Source organism: Silene latifolia, chromosome 2, assembly GCF_048544455.1.
Source record: "Silene latifolia isolate original U9 population chromosome 2, ASM4854445v1, whole genome shotgun sequence".
Classification (NCBI taxonomy): Eukaryota; Viridiplantae; Streptophyta; class Magnoliopsida; order Caryophyllales; family Caryophyllaceae; genus Silene; species Silene latifolia.
The window spans coordinates 189,294,254-189,314,011 of record NC_133527.1 but is presented as its reverse complement, the minus strand read 5'-3'; the positions used below and the strand labels follow the sequence as shown (position 1 = coordinate 189,314,011).

The 19,758-nt window shown below is 38.7% G+C and overlaps 1 protein-coding gene and 1 pseudogene across 1 annotated transcript; one reads left to right on the top strand and one right to left on the bottom strand.

The window, feature by feature from the left end:
- Positions 1 to 5,431: 5,431 nt before the first annotated feature.
- Positions 5,432 to 6,286, bottom strand: LOC141641811 (adenylate isopentenyltransferase-like). Its single transcript, XM_074450458.1, has one exon. The coding sequence runs from the start codon at positions 6,284 to 6,286 to the stop codon at positions 5,432 to 5,434; it is 855 nt and encodes a 284-aa protein (XP_074306559.1).
- A 10,815-nt stretch (positions 6,287 to 17,101) lies between these two features.
- LOC141643965 (adenylate isopentenyltransferase-like) lies at positions 17,102 to 18,136 on the top strand (annotated as a pseudogene).
- The last annotated feature ends 1,622 nt before the right edge of the window (positions 18,137 to 19,758 follow it).

Here is a 19,758-nt window from a genome sequence, read left to right as displayed (position 1 = left end):
GACTTGGATCCTCTGGTTTCGAGTGCAACAATGTGTGCTCTTTTGCATTTGAAACCAAGTCCAAAGATTCTTTGCAAATTTTTCGTACTCTTGTGATTGTTTCAAGAGAAACTCCAAAACATTCTGACTTCCTTCCCATTTTAAGTAAAACATCTTAGCCTCATGTAGCTCTTTAGTTAATGTTTCAATTTTAGCAAGATGATTAAGATTCAATTTACCTAAATTGTCAAACGCTTGTTTTGCAAGTCTTGCTTCATCACTAAGTAACATCCCAATTTGTTCCAATTGTTTATTATCTCTTTGACATAATTTGAGGTCAGCTAGAAGAGTGTCACGTTCCTTAGTTAAAGAAGACACTAATTCCGTGAGAGTATCTATTTCTTTTCTTGAATCGGATGCCACAAGAGAAAACCTCTGTGGCATGAGTCCTGCTTCAGCTTTCTTTAACATCTCATTTTGAGCAAGAAGGTCATCATTTAGTTTTTGAGCTCGTTCTAAGGCACATTTGACATGACTCGACTCATCATTTAACATTTCAAAGAATCTTAACAAGATCATCTTTTTCGTTGTGACAAGTAGCTAAGTCAATCAAAAGTTGGTCACGTTCTTGTGTTAGTGATGACACATTTCCTTTAGAATCGATGCAACAAAGGCAAGGATCTGTTGCCTTTGGTTTCATCAACTTTGTTGGCTAAAAACAAGTTTTGTTTTCGAAGTTTTTTGATTTCTTTTTCAAGACCCAACATGGAACTAGGTTGATCATTCTCATTTAGACTTTCTTTAAGGACTACATTTTCCTCAGCTATGTCCTCAATTTCGATTTGCATAGCTTCCAACTTATTAGTTTGGACACGACACTTATCTATGAATTGATCTAGGAGGAGACAAACTTTGTCTTTAGAGAAAGATCGAACCTTTTTCTTGAGCTTAATTACCTCATGGTCCGAATCGAGTCCGAATCCACGGAGTGAGCCATAAGACACTTGATGTCTTCTTTCTTTGATGATTTGGAAGTATTTTTGAGGAACTAGACGAGATGCTAAGTTTGGCGTCTAATTCATCCTCAAGGACATCGTCCTCTTCAGAATCAGACATGCCCCAAATAGCGGTCATTACCTTGTTTTTGTAATCACGTTTTGCAAAGTCACGTTTTTCCTTAGATTTGATATCGTTCCAGTTTGGGCATTCTTTGATTTGGTGACCTTTGTCACCACATTTAAAGCAACCAACGGTGGAGTTAGATCTTCTCTTAGGAAAACGGCGTTTACTAGAGTTGTTGCTATACCTTTGAGAGTTTCGACCATTGATCATGCCAACAATGTTTTTAGTGAACATTGCAAACTCATCATCTTCATCCTCCTCATCACTTGAGAGAGCATTAAGAGCGAGTCCTTTCCCTTTAGAGCTTTCACTAGAACGCTTCATGAGAGTTAACTCATGAGCCATAAGTGAGCCCATAAGTTCATCAAGGGTGAGCAATGAAAGGTCCTTAGCTTCCTCAATAGCCGTAACCTTCGGTTGCCACTTTTCAGTTAGGCTACGAAGGATTTTACGGACTAAATCCTCGGATTGAAAACTCCTACCTAAACTCTTAAGGTCATTGACAATACTAGAAAAACGTGAAGACAAACTATTAATTGACTCATCTCGGTCCATATTGAACATCTCATATTGTTGCATGAGAAGATCAATACGATATTTTTTAACTTGTGACGTTCCCTCATAAGCAAGGTTTAGGGTGTCCCAAATCTCTTTGGCCGAGGCACATCCAGATATACGATTAATCTCTTGGTCACCGATTCCATATTGAAGAATGGACATGGCCTTAGAGTTTTTCTCGATTTTCTTATAGTCGGCCTCAACATACTTATCCTCACTTTTCAAGGAGCTAGTGCCATCAGCATTAGTCACTTCGATTTTGAGGGGACCCTTTTGAATGATTAACCAACATTCATAGTCCGCACTTTTGACATAGTGCTCCATGCGATGTTTCCACCAGGCATAGTTTTCTCCCTTGAAAATGGGATACTTAGTGTGTTTTGAATCGTCCATAACTATAGGATCAACTCTTTGGATTTAACCAATATCAAGAGCACAAGGCTCTGATACCAATTGAAGAGTTAAGAACGATTAACACCTAAGAGGGGGAGGGGGTGAATTAGGTGTACCTTTTTAAAAATTTTATTCTTAACTTAGTTAATTAACTATTTTAAGCTAAGAATAAAGAAGTACAAGACTTGAGAAACTTAATTGAAGGTAAGTTCACAAGAAGATACAGCGAGTTCTATGTCACGGTATAGGTGATCGTGACACGAACTTGATTAGGTACATGCGAGAAATAGCAAAGTGGAAGAACGTAAAAGTAAATGAACAAACAAACGACATTTTAAAAATTGGTTCAGCCTCTACTCTGAGGCCTACGTCCAACCGTTATTTTATTGCTTGTTTAGAAATTTACTCAAACTTACTAAACCCCTTACAATGAAAATAACTCGCCAACCTACTCCGGTTGCACTCAAACTTAAAGCTACTCCGCTTCAAGAGTTTATGGGTTCTATCTCAAGGTGTTACAGAATCTTGAATCTCAAGAGTTCACTTAAATGAACATGGAGATTACAATGAAGATCTAACACGAGAATCATGGAACAAACTCATCATGTCACAAAGATCTGATGAATCGATACTTGGAGGTTTTACTGACTTTTTCAAAACAAGTTTTGAAGACTTAAAATCAGAAAAACGTTTTGCAAATACTTGAAGAACAAAGCTTTCAATGCACAAATGATTTGCAAGGTTTTTACAATAAATGCTTTGGAAGTCTTAAGAAATAAATGTGACTAAGACACTCTATTTATAGTGGATTTAAGTCTTAGGTAAGTACACTTTAAAAGATTAAATCCAATATTAAAATGATAGCTTTGAGTGATGGTAAGTGTTAGACTTGTAGGCTTGGGGCTTAAGAAATCAGAAACTTAAGCTTCTACACTCAACATGTGACAATTTACCAAAATGGCAAAAAGCCTTTCTTACTTTAGAAGTTTGACAAGTCTTCTTTGCCATTTTTGGTAAAAGGTGTTTGCACAAATCTAGAGGCTTAGTCAAGTGGGCTTGTGACTCCAAAATTTCAGATTGTTTTCAAGTTTCTGAAAATTCAAATGTTTAAGGTTTAAGGTTTGCAAAGTTTTGACACTTAAAAACATTTGGACGAAAAACTCCTCCGTATGATAGTACCAGAAACCACGGTACAGCGTACCGTTGCATGGTTTTGCCATTACTTGACTTAAATGAGAATGTTACACTTACTCTTACATATATCGACTAAGGCTTTGGAAAGTATCATTGTCTTGACTTCCTTGAATGACTTGATCATCTTGAATCATTGTTGAAAGTCCATTTGATTGCTTCATTTACTAATTATATCAACTAAGAGCAAACAATCAAATAACAAGGGGACTTGGCATCATCAATCTAATGTGTTCTAACAATGCTTAAACTCAAAGGATGTGTGCTGCTACAATTGCTCAAAATTCACATTTATAACGAGAAATAATCATTAGATCAATGGACTTGTAAATGGTAACGGTATTTTAAATTAAATAAGAGTATAAAGCTTATCTGAAGACTCTCTCTCTAAAAACCTCTCTCCAAAAAAAACCCCTAAAAACCTAAAACTCTTTTTTGTTTGCACCGCCGTCACCGCCACTCTCCCATCACTTTCCCCCTATCTTGCAGTCTTTCGCCGGAGATGAGGCATTGTCTATGTTCATCTCCGGCGACCCATCTCTTCACTACTGATTAATTCATCTAATACCATTTTTAATCTTAACTTCTAAGGGATTGTAATATCATCTTCCCTTCTATATTCAAGATTCATCACTGCATGTCGTTTTCTACCGGTTTTTGTTGTTGTGGCTGCTGTTTATCATCTGTCTCGGCTGCTTCCGGTGTCTAGCTTTTCTTCTGGCTCTACCGAGGAGGTGTTCCCCTCCCCCTCGCCCCTCCCCCCACCTCTTTTGGTATGTCTTAAGTCGTCGATCTTCAAGTCGGTTGGTTGGTGTGTCTCTGATGGTGGTTTGTTTGGTTGTGCATGCACTTGATTTGGTGTTCCCCCTCCCCTCGCCCCTTCCCCCACCAGTCGGGTTTTGCATGTCTCTTGTGTGTCGGGTTTTGGTCCTGTTTGGTTGTGCATCCACTTGATTTGGTGTTCCCCTTCCCCTCGCCCCTTCCCCCACCAATCAGGTTTTGCATGTCCCTGTGTGTCGGTCATTATCTGTCTGTTTCATTCTTTCCTTTTCCTTCTTGGTTTTGATTGATTGCTTTGGGCTTTGTTGGTCTGTTTTAGGTCCGGTCGTGGTCTCGGCAGATGGTCTTTGTTTCTGGTTGGCTTTGATCGTAGGCTTCTTTTATGCAGCTCGATGATGATTCTTGTCTATAGTTGGTTTGGAGGGTGATGTTTGTCCCTTCTTTGTGTTTGATTTTTACTGGTATTGTTGCATTAAGCATTATGGAAGAGATGTGTTATGATTGTTTAAGAGATGGGGTGGTCTGTGATGTTGGTTGGGTGAGTCGGAAGCGGCGGTTTTCCTCAATCATAATGTTGCTTTGTTTAAATCTCCTTTGTTTGTTTTTTCTACAAATAATCCCGTCGTATGGGACATGCTTTTCGCTAGGTAATAATATTCGTAGCTTTTGTGTGTCTGTGATAGTGGTAATCTATCTGGGTTATGTTGTCTTCTCCCAAGAATGTACTGCTTGGGTGTTCATGGCCAGGGGACTTGTTATAGAGTTCTCTCTTTTCCTTCTCGTCAATCTCGCCGTCTCTGGTTGCTGTTGGCTCGTTGATTGTTGTGAGCGTTCACTATGGTGTAGGAGAGCGATCTCCATCGGAGACATGCCTTCGCGGTTTGTTTTCACCTTCAAATTTCTACGCTCTTGTGGCGTAAGTGCACCTCGTGTTTGTCCCATGATATTTCGATTGGATCAATGGCTTGTGGGTGACGATCGTTTTGAAGATGATTTGGGTGAAAAAGCTCGGCTCCATTCCACCGTACTCCATCAACATGTTCCTGATACCCGATGCAGATATTTCACTGATCGCAGTTCATTAGTAGATACCTATAGTTCTATGTTTTATCATGCTTTGTTTTATGTTGTAGTATATCAACATGGTTCAGGTTCGCTGAACCATGGTACTGGAATGTAAAACTTTGTTGCACTCTTGTCAAAAAAAAAAAAAAAAAAAAAAAAAAAAATAAGAGTATAGACTACTATTTTTTCTCATAGGTGATAATTGTGATGATCTATGTTGTAAGCAAAAAACAACTTGCAAACCTAAAATGTAACCAAAAAACAAAGGATAAATAATGGTGTCGAATGTAGGTCACGACATTACATCAAAACGAGATAGACGACCGGCCTTCATTCAATCTATTCATTCCTCCAGGAAATGCTTGACAAGCTTGACACTGGGTTCGACGACATCCCGCTTCCAAACATCCGACCAGCACTGGGACCCCTCCAACACCGCCCTAAACGCATCCGTACCGTCCAATCTATGTAGACCCCACCCACCTCCTCTCAACCTTAGGATCTTCCCTACCTGTGTCTTCGCCAATCGACACGTGTTATCCTTGACAGCTTTAACAGCAGCATCCTTGTATCCATCACTTCCCTCCTCATCAAGCCCGTTTTTGAAGTAATGTTCGAACTCGGGCACTCCAATTGATTTCCTTATCCCGGTCTCGGGTTTCCATTCATTAATTTCGGACTCGTAATATTTAGCCAACTCGTCTATCATACCTGAGTCAACCATCTCGTCGACTCGCTTTTTAAGGTACTCGTCTAGCACTGGGACCGACACGTCCACCCATAGGAAGCAGCATTTGTATCTCAACTCCGTACAAACGGGTTCCGACCCGGAGAACGGGTCCGAGTCAGGGGAGTAATTCGCTGCCAGCAGTGCGTAAATAAACGAGTTTGACCCGCCTACTATAAAAGGCAACTTCCCACGGCTTACAATATCTGTAATCACGTGAGAGGCATGTGACCTGAATTGAACCGCACTGAAGTCGTTGGGGTGACTAAGCGAGTCAACCTCGCCGAGTAAATGGTGAGGAACACCGAGTTGCTCCTCAACCGGGATTTTGTTGGTGGTAATGTTGAGACCTTTGTATACTTGGATTTTATCCGAATTGATAACCTCGCCATTGAACCGGGTTGCTAGGTCGATTGAAAGACGGGATTTTCCAGACCCGGTTGGACCCATTATGACGACCACCATCTCCATTAGTTAAAAACGAGTAGTGACAAGGGAGAGTGAGAGTAGTAGGGGTAAAATGGTAATTTAATTGTTTGAAAAAGAGTGAGGAGAGACTGTGTGTACTGTGTAATGACGGCGAGAAAGGGAATGTTTGTTTTGTCTTTTGGATGATGTTGATGTATTTGTGATCTAATGTCCCACCTTTTATATTTGCTCTGTTTTTTTTAGGGGGAGAGTATTAAGGATTATATCAAATGCTCTTCCATTTTCATCAATTAAGAAATGATTCTTCGACAATTATATCCTAATTATCTTCCTATTCAACCTAATTTCATTTTCTTAAAAAAAAAATCCTAATTATCTTCCTTATATTACTGATTTTTTTTGGATAATAAAGGTTTTTTAGGAAATTAATTGGGGAATTAGGGTCCATGTGAAACTATTTTAGAAAACTAATTAAGGAATTACATACCACTTTTTATTTTTTTCCAATTTTACATATATTATAATTTATAAACGTTAGAAGATATCAAGAGGACATTTTAAAACATGAGAATTGCTATTAAAAATAAGAAATATAAATAAAAATACTAGTCATCAAAATCGGCACTTTTGTTTTTAAGGATATTAATTTTTGTGTTATATAGGATCATGCCCAAAGGAGACGTATGCGGATGTGTTATTTATGTTTGATGTCATCGTGTTACCTAAGGGCATGTTATTTTGGACTTAAAGTTACTTAATTTAAGTGCATTTTAGATCTTATAAGTTCAGTTTAGATTCTATAAGTTCAGTTAAGTTCAGATCTTATAATTTTTTTATGACGAGGGGGTTGAATCCCCAAGCCCATGCATTCCCGCACCATCACATGGACCATGTAAGCCACCCCTTTCGGGGGTTTAAGGGGCCAAGTGATCATCGCACCAACTCGTAGTCGAACCTGGGATCTCTCAACTCCTGCATTTCTGCAAACTTCAACGTTTAACCCAGCTAACATTGGACTAACACCGCTTGGATCAGATCCTATAATTTAAGTTCAATTCATATCCTATAATTTAAGTTCAATTCAGATCCTATAATTTAAGTTCAATTCAGATCCTATAATTTAAGTTCAGTTCAGTTCAGATCCTATAAATTGAGTTCAAATCTTATACGTCACTTAGTTTAAGTTCACTTCAGATCTTATAAGTTCACTTCATTTCATATCCTATAAATTCAGTTTATATCGTATAAGTTCAGTTCAGTTCAGATTCTACAAGGTCAATTTAGTTCAGATCCTATTAGTTCAGTTCAGTTCAATTCAGATCTTGTTAAATTCAGTTTAACTCAAATCAGATCAATTTCAGTCCAAAAAAACAGTACCTTAATTTCCCTTATTATAACCTAACAATATTCAAATGTTTTTTTTACAACAAAAGTGCATGTTTCTATCATTATTCATTTCCTAGCTTAGACTGAGATAGTTAGGAGTAATGCTTACAAAATGCTCAATCTATTCTATTTTGGATGCATTTGTCTTTCACTCTTTTCATCCACCCTCAGATCTCCTTAGGGCACAACTAATAATTTGCAAGTTTATTTAATTATAAAGGGTTTTTCTAAGCTAACATGTATCCTTAGACACTAGTTAGAAAAATCGAATCATAAATATGTGATGTCTACATATTATAAATTTGTACTTGGTATAAAAAAAGGTTGTTACTCATGAGAAAAGAAGGTCAAATATGCATGAAATACAAGGTTGATAACATTTCTCTTTAAAATCCTAATCTTATTTAACATCACGATGATAGGTTATTATGCAAAAGTGATAATGGTATAAAAAAGACAAAAGAATTAAAAATTTCAATTAAAAACTTCAAAATTTTCATTATCAATAGAGATGGAAGTTGGCACGCGTGCCGTTAGGCTGACACACATCAACACGTCCCACGCCCATTTTAGCACGATAAGGAATTGATACGGCTCAGTACGACATAGCACGATATGGTCCATCGGTCGGGCCTGAACACCCGCCACCCCCATCTTCATTTGATTGGCATCGTACGGAATGATAAACCTGGGCACAACACGCTCAAAATACAAAGAAATTTGGTTAAAGTAAAGCAATGCACCCACAAAGCTCACTTTCATGGGTTTAACTAAACTTAACAAGATCTGATATGAACTTAACTAAACTTAACAAGATCTGAATTGAATTGAACTCAACTGAACTTATAAGATCTGAACTGAACTGAACTTGTAAGATCTGAACCGAATTGAACTTATAGGATATGAAGTGAACTGAACTTAACTTAACTTATAAGATTTGAAGTTAACTTAAATTAAGTGACGTATAAGATCTGAACTAAACTGAACTTATAGGATCTGAATTGAACTGAACTTAAATTATATGATCTGAATTGAACTTAAATTATAGGATCTGAACTGAACTGAACTGGACTTATAGAATCTGAATTGAATTTATAGAATTTGAATTAAACTGAACTGAATTTATAAGATCTAAAATAAACTTACATTAAGGGGGCGTCTGGTACGGGAAAGGAAAAGGGAATGGAATCAAGAAAGAGTAAGAGAGAGGGAAAGGAATGAGATTACCCCAATCATTCATGCTTGTTTGGTTGCTTAGGAAAAGGGAATATATAAACCACAACTATGAGGGTGGTGGTAGCGCCGACGACGACATGGTGGGAGAGTCGCGGGTGTGGCGGCGGTCGAAGGGTTAGTGTGGTGATGGTTGATGTCGTGGTGGCAATGGTAGGTGTTGATAATGGGTGGTTAAAGTGAGTGAGGTAAATTAAGGATTAGGTTACCCTAGGGGGGTGAGGGTAGGGATGTCAATTTCACCCGCATCCGCCCAAACCCTATGACACCCCGCGATAAAGCGGAAAATATAACTAATAAATTGAATCGGAAATTGTGATATTTTAAAAACTTTTAAAATTACTAGTTAAAGAATAGCACGCGGGTGCCACTAATGAAATGAAACGAGTAAAACAATAGACAAATTTAGGTTATTACAACCCAAGTCTAGAAGGCGGGGAAAAAAATATCCCACGAATAAACATATAAAGGATTTCTAAACTAGCAACTAAGGCCCAAGGGTTTAGTACTCGCTAGCCCACACGTCTTCCCCACGTAAGCATCTTCACCACCTGTCATTCATGTAAACATGAACGCCACAGTCAGTGGGGAGTAACTCAAGGTTCTCCCAGCCACAATATGTCGAAACGAACATAACAAAGAACATAAACAAACAATCATATTAGATAAGACATGGGTGAATCGAATCATAACTAAACATGAGATCATACGTGTTTAAACCAACGAGGAATGAAGAAATGATGGAATAAACAGGTAAGGCATAAGCAACAATAAATAAATGGAGATGAAAGACAAGGAAACAAACACGACCACTTAGCCACGAGCACGTATTTCAAGGAGATATGACCAAAGTAACCATCCAAATAATGCAAGACATTTATTACTCTTAGACTATAATTTCCCCGGGTAGGACTACGATGATAATACGGTCCTAGTCTAAATCTGCAGATTCTCGGGTGTACATCCCGATTCGACGTGCGCCAGCACAACACGCACCCAAGACTCGACTACTAAGGAGACCGAGTACCCCAATCGCCAGAACAGCACGAAAGTGGCGGAAAGATTAAGATAAGACTCACTTGCCAGAACAGCACAAGTGGCCAAAAGCCGTACTTGCCAGAACAGCACAAGTAAGCCAAAACCGTACTTGCCAGAACAGCACAAGTAGGTCAAACCCGTGCTTGCCAGAACACCACAAGCAGGGCAAAAAATGTATGTCAAGCACGTCCGATGGTAATATGGCATTTCTACAAGAATACGACTCTTACAAGTAATTATTTATAATAACCTTTTCATGCTTGTAACATATAAATAAACATTTCATTTCATAATTATACATGCCGGTTAAATAGAATAAACAAGTACAACAAACAAGTACATGGGACGGGATTATTAATGTCACACTCATACTTATGGCTTGCATCTCACCATAAATACGGATGGGAACATCGGTCCCGACGATCATATCGCAACTAGAGGGCCTATGGCTCACCCCTAGTGTCCGATAGGACCACGACTCACACCACTGAACAATACAAGACATTATCAAGGTTATGACCCTTCACAAATAATTACTTAACAATAAATACCTCATACTTGTCTTATGCAGATAAATATTTCATTTTATAATTTAACATGCCGATTAAATAAAATATAACAAGCGATAATGAATAATTTACGTCACGTGAGGATTGACAGGAAGCACACAAAACCAATACATGTGATAAGGTGAGCCCAAATAAGATAGTAATTTAAGTCCAAACAAGATAATGATTTGGGTCCAAACATTATAAGGAGTTGAGTCCAGACATTATGAGAATTCGAGCCTACAAGTTAAAATTTGGTGAGCCCAACACCAATATACACAGAACAAAACAGGGAGGTAAAGGAAGAGTTAAGGGAAGGGCAGCTCGACAGACGGAGTTTCAACAGCTTGTAAATACCCACAATTCGAATTCTTATGGCACTGAAACAAGTAACACTAATCTTAACCGTTGTGACGGGCCTACTGCCCACAAATCTCGCGTTTATCACTACCGAAAGCCCAATCCAAATCCTGCAAAAACACTCAGTTGCACGTCCAACCATGGGGGACAAACACCCACGAGCAAGGCATGAAAATCGCAGCAACAAAAGTTCAAGGCGCCACAATTTAAGGCAAGAATATCTAGTATATAAATTACGATATTTGTATGAATGAAATAAGCACAAAACTATTTCGAGGGACTTATTTGTCCGTCCCAAAACAGGGACCAAAACAGCTCCGGACACGGTTTCCAACTGAGTTCGATTGCCCCATTTCAGCATAGTTTCAGACGGGAAATGAAGTAGGATTGAGACGGAGATAAAACACACTACCTCGTGAATGACCACAACCGGCCTACACCCAACCACTACTCAATGCTACCATGTAAAACAACCCACCAGTCCTTAATTCGACTACTAAAACAGAGGACGACAGCTTCCAAGGGGACTCATTCTAAGACGGAAGACGACAATTGAAGCAAGGTTAAGACAAAAATTATCATACACACGAGAAACATCATAAAGGATCGAACTTTGACAAGTAATGGCACATAAAACGATACAATAAGACGAAATTTCGACATTTGTCAAGTAACCTATCACCGTTACCTTAGCCGTTCCTTATTCTTCGAATGAATGGCCCCCAAAGCTTGAGTAATCCACCGGGTCTTCGAAACCTTGAAAGATGAAGGAGGAAGCAAGGATGAGAATGGTGCAAGAATTACAAACTTTGGTTGAGAAATGGAGGAGGGATCGGGGTTTGAATGGTCGACCAAAAATGGAGTTGTAAATGGTGTTGCTGCTGTTATTTTTTTGTTGTTTGCAGGAAGAAGGGAAAAAGACGAGTAAGGGGGAAAAGGGAAATTGCAGGGGGTGTGGGGTTTTTGGTTGGACAAAAGCAACAAAACAATAAATAATAATAATAATAATAATATATAATAATAATATATAGATGTGGGGTGTGAGTGAGTGGGTGTATGAGTGTTGTTGAATTTTGATTGGTCGAGAATAAGGATAGTCTTACATATGAAAATGTGACAGTCTATAGCTAGACGGAATTTGAGACGAAGATTATTATTATTACTGTCACTATTATTATCCGACCAAAAATACGTATACATATATTATTATATAAATCATGCCTTAAAGATACAATTTAATAGTACACATTTTTATAAAAATGAGCTTTTATATAATACATTCATAAAAATCGTGTTTGACATAAAATCAATTAAATTGAATAATTCAAAAATATTTAATAAAGTAATTCAAACGGTTCAATAAATTTTAAATGTCAAAATGGGAAATTCGCGGGTGTTACAAACCCGATCCACCCGAACAATTTAAATGGATGAAAACCCAAACTAAATCGATGAAAAGCGGGTGATGGGTTTGTCGGGTGATCGGTCGCGTCGGGTTCAGGTGGAGATTTTTCACCCGTCACCCAATCCATCCACCCGGTTAGATGTAAAAATAAATAGCTTTCACCCTCTTTTAAATACTCTTCCATCATTCCACCAAAACCCTAAACATATTTATCTGTCATTTTCTCTATTTACCGCCCTCTTCTACTCTCTCTCTCTCTCTCTCTCTCTCTATTTCCGACCACCACAAAGCTTCGTAAACAACGCTCTTCTTTGGCTTCTCCAATTACCACCAATCACATACCTCGTTCTAACTTCTCAGACCACCGACCCTCATCTGGGTCTACCACTATTGTCCTCCGATCTCCGCCAATCACCACCAGATCCGCCTTAACCGCTCAATTATTTCCTCACTCCTTCATCGTATTCGTCGACATAAGGCGTTCAACCTTGAACTAATACTCCGTTTGTGCACTTGGTGGTGGAATCAACCACCACGGGGGTGCTGTGACACCCCCATACTCTAAGTACCTTACCAGGACCACTCAGGTATAAGGATGTCACCATCTCGGTTTCCCGAGGCAATGATCATCAAAAGACAATAAAGAAACAATACTTAAATGGTATAAACTTTAGGTGATTACAATCCAAAGACCAAACTGATAAAAATACGTAATACATGTTCTCAAAACCAAAAGACTAACAACTACTCAAGAACTACAGCGGAAGACTCTATCAGCTCGTGATGACTCATCCCAGCTAGCCCATATGCCTCTAATTATACCTGCTCATCAACTGCTCACCATCCCCGAATGGATCACCACAGTTTTACAAAACAAAGACGGGGTCAGTACTAATCACACAATTATATAACCACAATAAGACAGAAGTCAACACAGCTCAATCGTCACATAGCCCAAACTCCATAATCAACTCCTCATCACTGACTACACACTAAAGTGTGTAGTCCGGACAGAGTACCCATCGCAACAGGTTACTCCTCACCGCCAGTGGGGGACCGCAGCCGTTCCCACCTAAGCCCCGCTCATCTCCATTGAGCGATAAACCCAATTCGTTAATGTGCACATCCCTTCTTTGGCGGGTTTCACAGAAGGCGAATAATGGGCGTGAAGCCACTCCTGCAAGTGACTCCACTCAGCCAGGGACGCACCCCGAAGAACACAGACAGATATAAACAACAACAACCAACAATGATAAAACCGCAACCGTCACAATATCGATATAATACTTTAATAACAATCACAATCAACACCAAACCACTTTATGTGACTAATACTGAGTAGGGAAACCCTACCTGGAATGCAACACAAGCAGACGGTCTCAACAGCTGTATCAAAACCTCTCTTCTACGAATCCTTCTCCTAACATACAATCATATAATTACTAACAATGACAATAACTAACAAAAATCCCCAATCCCCCAAAATAGGGTTTAAACAAACTTAACTAATTACTATAAAATTGGTACGTAGATCTTACCCTCGACGCAAAGATCACAAGGATGTAAAGAACGATGAAATCCGACCTCTCAAGCTCCGGGATTTGTCAATAACACGGATGATGCGAAGAACGTAGGTTGAATCTCCTTTTTAATGTTATTAGGTTTGTAAAAGTGATTTATGAAGATGACGGAAAGAATTATATATTAATCCGTGTTATTAACAAAACCCGTCGAATTAATACTCGCTAATCGAGCTACTCGATCGAGTAGCTAACGTACTCGATTGAGTGCCACTTACTCGATCGAGTGCCCATGCTACTCGATCGAGTACCCTACAGGCAGAATACTCTTTCTAAAAACAAAACACCTTTACTCGACAGAGTAAGGCCCACTCGATAGAGTATCCAGAGACTCATAAGACCGTAGTATTACAGGTGCTTGGGAACAAGCGTTTGCATTTGTGGAGTCGCCACCAATTTTTATGGAAAATTGGAACCGTTCGAATACCTCGGGTCATGTCAAGACACAAAGTAGTGACATGAACACTAAGAACTCGTTACCCTTAGCATTCTATATCTAGAATTACTCTCGTGGATGCCAATAAACACGGATGTTCACAGAGATCTGGAGTAAGGGGTGAGGGTACGTATTAGGAAGTTCTTTAATCGAACACTTAATCCCGCCCGCCTCGATAGCGGCCTCTACTAATGATTAGGGAAATCGTTTGTACTCGATATGATGTCGATTATATACATGCAATGCAACATCCAATAGATTAATCCTAGCATGTGAATTAGTACTAAGTCGGTGAACATGTAATTAGCACTTATTAATGTCGAATTGGGTTTAGGATTAATTACATGTGAAAACAAACAAATAAACCATCCAATAAAATAAATAAATTACAATGAATAAAATTACAACGGATTTAATCGATTTATGTCAAAGATATATTTAAGACGGATGATTTGAGAAAAGTAGAAGAAAATAAATTAGGTTAGAAAACACGGACAAATTAAGAGTGATAATATGAAATAGTCGATTAATACGTAAACTGACGAATTAGGTCAAAACAATAACGGAAGTTCAGAGACAGAACTCAACCCTGAACAGGCGCAACAATGCTGCGTCTCTTGGAAGAGGCACAGTGGTTACTGCGTCTGTTCCTGAGGTGAGTTCTGGCTGTGAAGCCGGAACTGCGAATTGTTAATGTTCGTTGGTGATTTTAATGGTCGATTATCGATATTTGACTCGAATAAATGTGATTTAACAGGTTATTTACATATGAATTTGTCATAAAAACGATAAAAACAAATTAAAACGGGTCAAGATTAGTTACAAGTTAATTACAACTTAATTAGGTTTAAACTCATGGAGACGGAAATGAATTAGACAAACGCGATAAACTGACGGAAGCATATACAAAAGTCGAATTCCAGGGACTTGATATGAGCAAATCGAATCTCCAAATATCCGGGTTTGATTTAATGGCGAAAACCCGCGAATATTGATTATAAGGGATTTAGGTCGGAATTAAAGTGATAATTATTAAAAACTATGTATTAAAATTGTTATACGAATGAAATATGAGGAATATAAGAAAAGACGAAACAAAAGAGATGAATTAACAAGGAACAAAGGAAGAAGAAGAAAGGCAGGAACTACGGCAGCCTCAGGAAGAGGCGCATCAGATGCTGCGACTCTTCGAAGAAAGGCAAAAGTTGATGCATTTCATCTAGATCTGCTTTTGTAATACAATTAATAGTCCGTTTTTGTAACAGAAAAAAAAACTGAAGTAATCAAGTTGTTTATCTTATTATTGGTGAAATTCATGTGTGTAATCGGACTTTTATGCATTTAGTTAACATCTTTTTTTAATATTTTTCTCATCCATTTATCACCCGACTCACCCGCGGATGATGGATGGTTTGGATTCGGGTGGAGGGTGGAGGGTTGGTCGGGTGATGGGTGGATTGGGTGGACTAGATGGAGTCGGGTATTGGATGCGGGCGAGGCTTCACCCGATCCGAAACCAACACGTTGACATCCGTAGGTGAGGGGTAACAATGTAGAGAGACTTGAGGGTAAGGGAGAGATTCTCATACCCTTTGTTTGCATCAAACAAACACACACTAAGGGAATCATGAACTTTGATTCCCTTTCCCTTTCTCTTAGACCCCAAACCAAACACACCCTAAGTAAGTTTAAGTCCAAAATAACAACCTTTAGATAACACAATGACATCAAACATAAATAACACATCCGCGTGCTTCTCCTTTGCGCATGGAAGCATGATCCAATATAAGTACTCCCTCTAATTCTATGTATTCTTCCCTTTGTTTGTGGGCACGAGAATTAAGGAGAAGAATAAAATAAGAGTAAAAAGTTGGGTGGGGTTTGGTAGTAGGAGAGAGGGATGAATAATTATGAGTTAAATAAGAAATGGTGGGGCCAAAATATTAAGGAAAGTAATAAAATATGAGTAAAAGAGTTGGGTGGGGTTTGGTGATATGAGAGAGAAATGAATAAAATAAGAGTAAAAGTTTCCAAAATAAGAAAGGGGAAGAAAACCTGAATAATCCGTTTTAGGAAATAGGGAAGAATATATAGAATAGGAGGGAGTATATAACAGAAAAATTAATATCCTTAAAAACAAAAGTGCCTGTTTTGATGACTGGTATTTTTATTTATATTTCTAAATTCTAATAGCAAGTCTCATGTTTTAAAATGTCCTCTCAATCACTTCTGACGTTTATAAATTATAATATATGTAAAATTGGAAAAAAAAAATGGTATCTAATTCCCTAATTAGTTTCCTAAAATAGTTTCAAACGGACCCTAATTCGCCAATTAGTTTCCTAAAAAACCTTTATTATCCAAAAAAATTCAGTAATATAAGGAAGATAATTAGGATTTTTTTTAAAAGAAAGGAAATTAGGTTGAATAGGAAGATAATTAGGATATAAATGTTGAAGAATCATTTCTTAATTTGATACTCCCTCCTATCCATCCTTTTTTTCCCTTTTGAAGTGGGCACGAAGATTAAGGGTGGAGAGTATAATATTGATAAATATATGAGTGGGGTTTGGTAATTGGAGAGATGTATGAATAATTATGATTAAATATTAATAAAGGAGATGAGTGGGGTTGGGTTATTGGAGAGAGGTAGGAATAATTAGAATTAAATATTAATAAAGTATATAGTGGGGTTTGATGAGTGGAAAGAGGTAAGAGTATAATATTAATAAAAACCTTCTAAAAAAGGAAATGGGAAGAAAACCTGAATAATCCGTTTTAGGAAATAGGGAAGAAAAGAGTGGATAGGAGGGAGTATATCCTTAATACTCCCCCCCTAAAAAAACAGAGCAAATATAAAAGGTGGGACATTAGATCACAAATACATCAACATCATCCAAAAGACAAAACAAACATTCCCTTTCTCGCCGTCATTACACAGTACACACAGTCTCCCCTCACTCTTTTTCAAACAAGTAAATTCCCATTTTACCCCTACCATTCTCATCACTCTCCCTTGTCACTTGACCAAAATACAATACTCGTTTTTAACTAATGGAGATGGTGGTCGTCATAATGGGTCCAACCGGGTCTGGAAAATCCCGTCTTTCAATCGACCTAGCAACCCGGTTCAATGGCGAGGTTATCAATTCGGATAAAATCCAAGTATACAAAGGTCTCAACATTACCACCAACAAAATCCCGGTTGAGGAGCAACTCGGTGTTCCTCACCATTTACTCGGCGAGGTTGACTCGCTTACTCACCCCAACGACTTCGGTCCACTTCAGTTCAGGTCACATGCCTCTCACGTGATCACAGATATTATAAGCCGTGGGAAATTGCCTTTTATAGTAGGCGGGTCAAACTCGTTTATTTACGCACTGCTGGCAGCGAGTTATTCCCCTGACTCGGACCCGTTCTCCGGGTCGGAACCCGTTTGTACGGAGTTGAGATACAAATGCTGCTTCCTATGGGTGGACGTGTCGCTCCCAGTGCTAGACGAGTACCTTAAAAAGCGAGTGGACGAGATGGTCGACTCGGGTATGATAGACGAGTTGGCTAAATATTACGAGTCCGAAATTAATGAATGGAAACCGGAGACCGGGATAAGGAAATCAATTGGAGTGCCCGAGTTCGAACATTACTTCAAAAACGGGCTTCACGATGAGGAGGGAAATGGATATAAGGATTCTGTTAAAGCTGTCAAGGATAACACGTGTCGATTGGCCAAGACACAGGTAGGGAAGATCCTAAGGCTGAGAGGAGGTGGGTAGGGTCTACATAGATTGGACGGTACGGATGCGTTTAGGGCGGGGTTGGAGGGGTCCGAGTGTTGGTCGGATGTTTGGAAGCGGGATGTCGTCGAACCCAGTGTCAAGCTTGTCAAGCATTTCCTGGAGGAATGAATAGATTGAAGGCCGGTCTGATATAATGTGGTGACCTTGATTCTTCGACACCATAATTTTTCCTTTGTTTTTTTTTTTTTTTTGTTACATTTCAGTTTTGCAAGTTATTTTTTGGTTACAACATAGAAGATCATCACAATTATCTATCACCTATGAGAAAAAATAGTACTCCTATTACAAGTAATATACTCTCAGTCTCTCATTTAGTTTAAAATTTAAATGAGCATCCATTTTGTAGCACTAGAACTTATGCCGCCTCTCATTGACTACGCGCTATATTCAATGTCAGAGTCAGGATTCGTCGTAATTAAGTAGCAAAAATTTCAGCAAAAGATTTTAAATCGTTCATTGTTCTGGGGATGATCGACGACCCTACGACGCCAAATTCTACCACTGGCTACTATTTCCTTTAGAACCGCCAAGTTATTAAATCGTTTATTGTTCAGGGGACACATACAATAAAGTAATGTAATTGAAGATATGCTATGAATTGCTCCACTATGATTCTACATTTTCGCTGAATTAGACAATTAATGTTGTTCCGGGTGTAATTCCAGAGCAGTTATTTGTTACCACCCGTGCTTGTAGAATGACGTCTTTGGTTGAATCCTCCTTGCGGTCTCCTGAAACAATGAACAAACTGAGGGCTCTGCTTTGGGCCGAGCGAACTCACTCCGACGCTCAAGTCAGTAAACTTAAAGGGATAAGTTGTTGTTACTTGGTGAAGTATATATTGTAGAGAGATAAGGAAGATATTACCAGATGAATAGTGATTCTTAGGTTAAATTGTGGATCTCCTCCTCAATGAGAGTTGAGGAGTATTTATAGACTTTCACCTTTTGTCACGTAGTGGCCAAGTGGCTAGGCCGGTGGAAAGATCGATCTACCCCTCGGCCGAGGGACCCATGGCGAGCTGCGGGCCCCGTTGACTCACCGCCGAGGGGTCTTGGATATGAGTTCGCGGATGTGTGCCTCGGCTGGCCGCCTGCCCAGCCCAATGGGACCCAAGAGACAGCCGACAAAGTCGCGCTTGTCGTCAGTGTCTAAGCCGTTGACTTGCTGCGGATATCTTTGACCTTGCTCAATATGTTGACTGGTCAGCGAGTGCAGAATATGCCCCATCAAATGTATTATACAACCGGTTGTATATACAACTTAGTCAATGTAATTGAGCGTTGTTACATAATTGCTAAGCTCTTTTAACAAAATTATCGAGCTATGATACAAAGTTATTGAGATTAACAGAATAATTATTACGCTCAATAACTTCGTAAAATAGCTCAATAACTTGTAAAATAACTCAACAACTTTATGCAAGAGCTCAACAACTTTGAGGTAGTTGTATAATGCTATTATACAACTGGTTGTAGGATAGTATTTGTGTGAATTAGACGGGGTATGTACTACGAATTATGAAATACTCCGTATGAGAGTGCCTAAAAAATACTCGTACATTCGTACAGTATATACTGGTACACTCATTCGTCTGAATAAATTACCAAAGTATATGATATTCTTGTTATCAATAAGACTATACAGTCTATTTTACCGTTACCATTTACAAGTCGATTGATCTAATGATTATTTGTCATTATAAATGTGAATTTTGAGTAATATTAGAA

Excerpts from the sequence above, each read along its gene's own strand:
- LOC141641811 (XM_074450458.1), bottom strand. The coding sequence starts at position 6,286 with ATGGAGATGGTGGTCGTCATAATGGGTCCAACCGGGTCTGGAAAATCC.